Consider the following 9,109-nt stretch of genomic DNA (forward strand, 5'->3'; position numbering starts at 1 on the left):
AGAGGGGCAGAGTGGCAGGACCCGCCCCTGCACGGTTCCCAGGCGAGCACCAGCACCCAGCAAAATAACCCAGCTGCCCCACCAACAGCGTCTCAAACCCAAAGCATAAGCCGTGGCATCTGTGCGTCCAGACTGGAAGGGGAAAGGCGCCCCGCACGCGGGCGTCCACCCCAGAAGCCCTCTCCCCAGAAGAGAAGCCACACTCACAAGAGGAACAGAACACAATTTACTGCTTCTTCCATGGACATCTTGTGTCAGTGGCTGCTTATGGCCTGGGACCAACCTGACCGTCCCCCGCCACCCAGCAGGTCCACCACCCAGGCCGAGTGTCTCCAACTTCCCTTTCTTCCTGAAATTTAAGAGAACTGAGACTCATTTAAGAAACCTCATTCACATTCCTCATCTGCCAATTTCAGAAAACCTGATATACAGCCGCCTGCTATAAAATCCCCGTGACATTTCAATTAGTACATATTTAGTCTGGATTAGAGAGTCTCTAATTGTCAGTAACCATGGTTTTAGTTATCAGACTCATAAACTTAAATTATTTTCCCTTCCAAACACTAACTATTCTGAAGCAGGCCAAAACTGAGATTGCAGAATAATACCTCTCACCCGGTCCGCTTCCTGAAGAAGCTGACTCCAACTGAACTTTTCAGGCTGCGCAGGGAGTCAAGACGCTACCTCATCCTAAAGGCGCAGAACGACCGCTGCCCCTCCAGTGCGTGGGCTCTGCCTCCCTCCTCCCCTGAGAGGAAGGCCGAGGACGACACTCTCATGCCAATTTACTCCTGACTCCAAGTATGTCCTACAAGCAGAAACGTGAATTCCCACCACTCCCAGTTGCACAGGCGAACAGGCGACCACCTCCACCTGCCGGATGAGGCGGAGCCCACAGCCCTGGCCGCATCACTTCTTGGCGAGTTCCAGCACCTTCGCCACCATGGCCCCGATCCCGTCGTAAATGTGGTGGAGTCCCGTCTCGCACATGAAAGCCGGGGTCGTGACCACCTTGTTCTTCTGGTCCACGTGTGCTTCGTGCACAGCAGTTAGGGGAAAATGCCATCCAGCAAGGACAAGGAGCGTTAGACATAAAGCATGCGCCAGCCACTGCTCCCAGCCACCCTCAGAATAAGTGCCACTGTCCTCCCCAATGTGACGGGGTGGGCACACACTCTTCCCAATGGGACCTGCTGGCAGCACCCCACCTTCTACAAGACCAGATTAAAGAAAAATACGGCCAACATGCTTCCAGGAGAAAACAAGCAGCTCGCACCTCAAGAGAACAGCATCGGCTTCGCGGAGCCGTACGGCGGGCAGCATGCATGTGGGACCCACACAGGACCCATGGCACCTGTGGCCTTTGCTGGGTGCATGGTGCTGGCCCAGGACCCACCACAACCCCAAAGGCAGTGACGGTACCTCCGCTTTTCAGATCAAGACAACCAAGAGAGCTCATCCGCATGCCACTGTGACAGCAGAGGGCGCTTCCACTGGGGACCCACCTCGCCACCCCAGCTTCTGCCCCAGCTCACACAGACCCTGGGAGGTGACAGAACTGGCCTTGCCCTCACCTGCCCTGGACCTATGCCAAACCCCTGGCCAGCCCAGTGCCCACTGACCAACAGCAGGTCTGTGGGCTGCTCTGCACTGGAAGGAGAGGGAACATGACCACCTGATACGACTGCATATAAGACCCTCCAGGGAGCCATTTTTAGCAGACACCCGAAGGAACACTGTGACATACTGTTCCCCCGACTCCAGCCCACGCAGGGATGCTCTGGGTCCAGGAGTACCCGGGGACCTGGTCTACCCGTGCAGGAGGCTCTCTACACCCTCGGTGCCCTGCGCAGGTCCTGGCTGGACATGCTGCCTGCCCAGCCGCAGGAGGGAACCCCAGGCCACATGCCGCCCCCAGCTGCCAGAAAGGATATGGTCACTCCCTTCACACAGTGCTTGGCACCCAGGGCTTTGATGGCTTCTGCAGTCCCAGCATATGGCCACTTGCCACCTTCTTCCTGCTCGTGGCCCACGGTGACCTCGACACCAGGGAGCACTTTGGCTGCAAGGACAGGAGCGATGCAGCACAAGCTGAAAGGCAAAGGACAATGGGGTCAGCTCAGCCCCATGCAGGTGGATGCGAGTCCAGGGCAGGGTGCAGGGAGGCAGGGGCACTGTGCACAGATGGCTCCCAGGCTCGGACTCCAGGCCGGTGCCGGTGGTGCTGAGGGGCTCCCGGGAGGGCGACTGGGCCAGTCTCCAGTAAGTGACCAGAGGCCTGTGAAACGCTGAGCGTAGGTGGGGACTGTCCTCTGCAGCCTCAACCCCCGACTTGGATGCAGCTTATGTCTAACATAAGCTGGTCCCTTTCAGTTTGCCAGTAAAACAGTACGAAGCAGCACCCTCGGGAGCGGGAGGGATGGGTGAGCCTCAGGTTTGCATCCTAAGAATTTGTCCCGAGTGTGTGCGCACTGCTGGGCTCCTGCCGGGCCTTCTCCCACGGGACCGACTCCAAGGACAAGTGATGGGCTCACTGACATAGACGAAGCATGCACTCTGTTAAAGTAGGACTGACAGGCAAACACAGAGACACTTGTGGACATGGGAGCCTGGCGAAATCAGGTCTGACCACAGGGTCTCCATCCCACGTTCCTGAGCCCCTCCTACTTGCAGGTGCGGCCGGCCTCGCCCACTGAGGAAGGGCGGCTGAGAGCAGCCACGGCAGGGATGGTGCTCACAGCAGCGGCGAGTAGAAGACGAGGCGTAACTAGCTGAGCAAGGACAGGAGGGTGGATGGAGGCTGGGGATGTGGTGCTGGGAAAGGATGGGAGTGAGGGAAGAACTGACAGGGGAACGTTCTAGAAGATGACAACCATCCCCTCTCCTTCCTGTTAAGTCTTCAAGAGAAATTAAAATAAAACCACATTACTACAGTTTTCAGAGCTGGAAGTCACCTGTGAAACCCCCTCAATTAACACAAGGAAAGGGACCGAGAGTTTTCAAGACTACACAGTGCAGAGAGGCAGCTGCCACCTGTGAGTTACCAGCCACGGGCCTCAGGCTCCAGCCCACCGCCTCCCCGCCACCACTGGTCCCCGTCAGCCTGCTCCCCTGCCAGGAGCACTCCTGAGGCCAGCAGGACCTACCCGACGGGCTTCCCGGCCTTATGGAAGTCCTTCAGGACGCGCTCCACGTCTCTGTTGACTTTGCAGTCCTTCCCGTCCACGGCGAACGTGCTCCTACAACGAGAGGCTTCCTCACAGCTCAGGGCTCCTGCCTGTTTGCAACACCGGAGACCTGACGTGTGGCTCCAATGTGGGTTCTCGTATAACTATGTGTGTGTGTGAGTGTGTGTGCGTGTGTATAATTATACATATACGTATATACATATATATGCATTTTCCTAAAAGAAGGAGGCATGGGAAGTGGAAGGAGGGAGTTCGGGCAGCAGAGGCGAGGTGGGAAGACAGACACCAGAACAAACCGGAGCTGTAGGCTCGGACTGTGAGCCTCAGCGGTTTGCTCAGAAACCAAGAGACAGCAGGACATCTCGTTGACCTAAAACCAGTGACAGGCGCTCCAACTTGACTGACAAGGAAGAGAAATGCAAATTAAACAAGGCACTGCCCTTCCACCAGAGCGAGAGCCCCACCTGGAGGGCACGTGCCTGCACCACCTCCAAGGAAGGCAGCTGGGTGAGACCCCCCGGGTTTCAGAATCCACCCTCTTTTCCGAGAGCCGCACTCTGGGCCCCCGGTGGTGCCTGTGCGTCCCACCCCTCCATCCTGGGACACCTGCAGGGTGCCGGCACACGGGGTGGTTTCTCACAGTGTGTAAACTCATCGAAATGATCACTTTACACTTTAAACACATGCATGCCGACTACACCTCCAAAAAGCTATTCAGAGAAGAAAGGCCTGGACATCACGAGCGTGTCCACCAGAGCTGGCTCAGTCACCCAGTGGGACTGTGTGCAGCTGCTGGGACACTTAACAGACCAACAGATCATCCCATTAAGTAAAAAGTACCAAGTGCAGAACAGGAAACTTAAGAGATCATCACCTGGTCAGATTTCTAACACAATCACCCATGTGAATAACTCAGGAAATACACACAGAAGCTAGTCACAGTGCCAGGGAGGGGAGCGAGGTTCCACGCAGGAGGAACTGAGTAACTGCTGTCACCACTGGACTCGCCCACTGCCATGTGCTGCACTCCAACGACTTCAGTAGCTACACATAGAAGAGACTGATGCGGAAGCTGACCTTTCTTCTGGAAAGGTCGGAAAGAGTGAGGCAAGTGACTGGGAGTCCCATCTTTCCACAGGGCGCAATGAGCTCACAGACGTGCCTAGTGGCTCAGGGAGCTCCACGTCCTTTAACACCAAGACACAGATGCACCGGGACCCGGCGTCAACCAGGTGCGGTGTCAGCCATGCTTGGGACACACCCCAGCCGGTGCTCCCGGTCAGAGGTCAGCCAACGGTTTGTAAAGCAGGCTCGTCCTTCCAAAGGTCCGAGTGAAAGCCCAGCTGATCCACACTGTTCTCTGGATACAGAACAGTGGAAAGGATAGCAACATGTGGAAATCACTTCAAAGGCTGGTTTTGGGGACAGGGAGTGGGTGTGAGGTGGGGCTGAGGCTCCTGGCTGGAAAAGAAGCCTCCTAGGAACTGGGGGAAAAACAGACAGATCTGGAGAAGCAGGTGAAGGGGGGCCCCGAGGCTTCTGGATACAGAAGGGCTATGAGCAGAGTCAGACTTTAGGAACTGTAATAACCTCTGCCTGTTACTTCTGGGCACAGGTACCCAGACAGACAGAGCCAGCCAGAAGGGTCAACGTGCCACTGCAGGGAGGACAGCATGACCAAGTGGTCAACTGTCCCAACAGGATGAAGGGGAGACAGTGAGCACAAGGACCCTGGCTGAGGCTTGAAGCCTTGCCTGCCCCATGTACCCCTTCCCACAGGATGGGCTAATTCTGATGACAGGTGAGTACAGGCGAGGGACTCGGCTCAAAATGCAAAAGGAAGTTCCAGCAGGCCTCTGGGGAAGGCAGCTGGAAATGCGGGTCAGGAGGGGACTTGTGGTCCAGCCATGGTGCCAGCTGAGGCAACGTGCGGGTGAAATTCCCGGGAGAACGGAAAGGGGGTGCAGGAAGGTAGTGGAGACTCCAAGAAGGAGCAGCTGGGAAGAACTGGGCCCAGCGGGCAGGCCCGGCAGCAGCACTCCCAAGACGTCACGTCGTGGAGGGAGCGTCTAGGTGAGGTAGGTGCCAAACACCTGCCACCTCGAGGTGAGGACCTGGAGGATGCATGGTCCACAGGGTGGTGGGACAGCAGTGCCCACTCAGCCTGCGAGTGAGAGAAAGGAACAAGAGGAGGAAGTGGCGGTTTCTGGAGCGCTGCCCTGGGCGTGGGCTCTGTCAGCAGCTGGCTGAGGAAGGAAGCTGCAGGGCCCAAGGAATGGCCTCCTCAGTGGGAAGACAAGCCCCAGGGCCAGGCTGCCTGCGGTCACAGTTAAGGGTTTCGTCACCACAGACCCCTGAGCCTGGACCAGCAATGTTCCTAAAAGTGACGCAGGAAAATGCTTAATCCAAGGCCCGACCTGCTAATTTCCTCGGTCTCTACTGAACACATGCAGTGCTTCAAACCGCCCCCTGCCCCTGCAGCGGCCCGCGCTCGCCCCAGCAGAGAGGTGCTGGGACAGTGAGGCCATGCAGAGGGTTTCTGTGAAATGCACAGGAAGAGACATGGAATAAGAGAAAGAGGACCTGAAACCCAAAGGACGTCACAGTGACGGCCTCCCAGGCCATCCTGTTGCTGTGGCAATGACCCAAGGAGCAAAGCAAGGGAGGGCTCCTTCCTCCAGTTGGGACAGTCAGGTGACCGGAAACCAGTTTTCCGGGCCCCACTGCACACAGGGACCCACACGCAGAGACTAGTTCTGCCGTCAGCAGACCCACCTACACTGTGGGCGGGTCAGAGGGAGTCACACCCATGATGGCGGCCAGGTGCTGGGGCCCAGAAAGGAGCAGGTGAGAAAAAGCTGAGTCTTGCCAAAATGTGACCTAAATCCCACACTACAGTAGTGTCCTGTCAGAGAAGCTACTTCATCATTTGGGCTGCGAGACCCTGGCAGTGGCCCATGTCACTGCCTGGTCCCCATTATTGCTCCAGGCAAAAAGCACAAGGCCCCGAGCTCAAACACTCACAGGTTTTTGGCAGCTCCAAAGCCCCCGGGGAAGATGGCGGCATCATGGTTGGCGGCACGTAGCTGGGCAAGGTCGGCAATCTTGCCACGGGCGATCCTTGCTGACTCAGTCAGAACATTCCTGGGAAAAAACAGAAAGAAGCCAAGAAAAGGTTCAGCAGAGACAGATCAGGCAGGAAGGTTCCCATGAGACAAGAGGCCAAGTTTTCTCCGCCCCGGGGAGCAGCATTCACACATCACGAATCCCACTTCAATACCTAGACAAAGCAACAACAGAGCTACAGGGAGGTAGGTCTGCATATGAGACGTCTCCCCGAGCCCTGCAGCTCGGCACTTCAGAACCCACCCGAATCATCTGGCACCTCATGTATCAGTCAGGGTCACCGGGCAGACAGACCCAGGTGTCTAGGGCGGACAGAATCCATGAGGGGAACTAACAGATGACAGGACAGTGGTGGGGAAGTTAGGGTGCTCCTGTGCCAAGTGAGTGCAGCAACCACAGTGGAAGCTACTGCCAACAAGGCCAGGGTCCAAGACAGAAAAGAAGCCGCAGGGGTCCCGACCAGAACGGCAGCCCCCAGCAGGACAGAAATGTGGTTTCTTCCTCTTACCCACTTCTCACTGTCTGAACCTAGCTGGAAGGTGTCTGGGAACCACAGCCTGCATGGGCCACTGCCCTCTGGTCCTGGTAGGACAGGAGGGGACAGGTGGATCTACAGGGTCTCAGCAACAGATACACTGCTCACAGCTACTCAAAGACACGTGGGGGTAGCCAAACTGAGGCACACGACTTCGGTCAGAACGAAGTATGGTGCTCACTCAGGAGGGTTGTTTTGGTACAAAATGGACAGTAACACTCTGAGACCCGCCTCAGACCTGTCCAGGGACAAGTGCACTGAAGCACAGAGGTTCATCTGAATGGATTAGACCCTGGCTGGGATGAAACCTGCCCCTGTTCACAGTCAAGGACAAAAAGGGTAGAAACCACACCTGGTTTCGCTCTCAGAAGGCTGTCCCTTGGTGTGGTCAATCACGTGCATCTGAGGGACATCAGGAGCGAAGATCTGGACCTCAGCCCCACTGCGGCTCAGGTGCACCAGCACCCTGCAAGGGAGGAAATCAGACCAAGCTTGGAGACAAGCCCAACTCAGCTTCACCTGTGAATATGTTCTTAAAAACAGGATTTTAGCTGAATGCCCAGGATAAATTCCTTGTATAGTTAATAACCCACTAGCTTTACAAAAAGATGTGGTTGGCTTGCTAAAGAAGCAAATGCCCACAATTTGAACTCGCTGCCACTGAACTAGCCCACAGAGACCAGCTAGTCTCCATGCTCCCTTTACAAATTGGGGTGCAGGGGGCAGGGCAATTTGACTGGTGGCACGGTCTAGCTGTTTGGATTCCCAGACTGCTGTGGGGCACTTTCTTCCCAGGGGCCAATTGGTGGGGGTACTCAAAGGTTTGAGGAGGGCTTTGGATCGAGATAGGAAGCTCAATTCCTGGTGTCCCTAACTTTGCTGTCATGGAGGTGGGAAGCACGTGGACATGCAGACCACCTGGAGGGCTACTGACCATGCAACCTCTGCACCAGGCATGCAGTCACTCTCAGACTCGGTGCTGTCACTGCCCCCTTTTGGAGAAAGTGGAAATGCACCTTGTATTTCAGGCCCAAAGGTGCCTGAACTGCCCCGGTACTCACTTGGGGGCTCTGCTCCTCTCCTGACCTCCTAGGCACTCCACCTACAACTTCTTGACCTACTAGGAGGTTTCAAGTTGTCTGTGGGTCCTCCTTGGTTTCTCCACTCTGTCGTTCCTCACCTCCATCAAGCCATTTCTGGTCCTCTGCCACCCACCAGCTCCACAAACTGAAGTTCACTCCTTGTCTGGCGGCCAGAGCCAACAATTGACAGGTTAGGTCAGTGGCAGTCTACAGGCAAGGGTGCTACAAGTGCGCCGTGTGGATGGAAAGTGGGCTGATGCAGGAGGAAGAAAATTTGAGCCAAAACTCAGGCACCTGATCCCCATGCCTGTAAACACCTGGCCATTTAAAACCGCAGTAGGGAGAAGTGCTTACTCCGGTGAGAGCATTAGGGGAGATATTTAAGAAGTTTATTTTGTGTCTCCTTGTATTTTACAGATGTAACTTTAAAGCCTCCCTGTGTCTTCTCAGCCACTTCTGCCTTTCTAATCGGAGATAGGATTCTCCAGACTGCTGAGGTGGAAGCAACCCCCTTCCAAAGGCGGCCGTGCTTACGCTGAGGCCTCGTGGAGCTCCGTCCCGTCGTAGACTCCGCACCCGGACAGCACCTGCAGGAGGAGCGTGGGTCACGGGACGTCCACATGCTGGGGGGGTGTCCGACCTCCGGGGACCCCCGCCCCACGGCCACACGGTTGTGCACTCACCAGCGCAACCCTGGCCCCGGGCCGCGGTGCTGAGCGGTGGAAGGTCGCACGCGGGGAGGGCGCGGGCCCGCTGGACAGCAGCGGCCGGAAGCCGGGGAGCGGCGCAAAGGTAGAGGCCACTGCTAGCCGGGGAGCCACCAGAGCCCTAACAGCCGCCATGGCCACGGGGGACGGCGGGGTCGTAGGGTCACGGGATGGAGGGGCTCGGCTCCAAACCACCCAGTCGCACCTGCGCAGTCTCCCTTTGAACTCCGCGAGAGCGCCGGTGGGAGGGGCCACGCCTGCGCATTCCCCGGGCGGTGTGTAGACTCAACCCTAGTCAACCGGTGGTTTTTTTCCCTCTGGCTGGGCTGCCAGGCCGGTGCCAGCGGGAGACACCGCTGGTCTCCCCCAGTCCCGCCCCGCACCCTGTCCAGGGTCTGGACTCACGCTTCCACCTCCGGCGTGTTCAGGACCGCACCCACAGTTTCCATGGGACCGCGCAGGGGCCGAAGT

General features: G+C 57.0%; 1 protein-coding gene across 1 annotated transcript; it reads right to left on the minus strand.

Moving 5' to 3' along the window:
* Nucleotides 1-206: 206 nt before the first annotated feature.
* On the minus strand, nt 207-8,872 carry GATD3 (glutamine amidotransferase class 1 domain containing 3). The gene is made up of 7 exons (XM_037158215.2): nt 8,615-8,872; nt 8,466-8,518; nt 7,202-7,315; nt 6,213-6,332; nt 3,147-3,239; nt 1,935-2,091; nt 207-1,038 (listed from the first exon to the last, which is right to left on the minus strand). The coding sequence occupies exons 1-7, from the start codon at nt 8,771-8,773 to the stop codon at nt 910-912; spliced, it is 825 nt and encodes a 274-aa protein (XP_037014110.2). The 5' UTR covers nt 8,774-8,872; the 3' UTR covers nt 207-909.
* Between the last annotated feature and the right edge of the window lie 237 nt (nt 8,873-9,109).

Source organism: Artibeus jamaicensis, unplaced genomic scaffold (genome assembly GCF_021234435.1).
Source record: "Artibeus jamaicensis isolate MK-2021 breed Jamaican fruit bat unplaced genomic scaffold, CSHL_Jam_final scaffold_474, whole genome shotgun sequence".
Taxonomy (NCBI): Eukaryota; Metazoa; Chordata; class Mammalia; order Chiroptera; family Phyllostomidae; genus Artibeus; species Artibeus jamaicensis.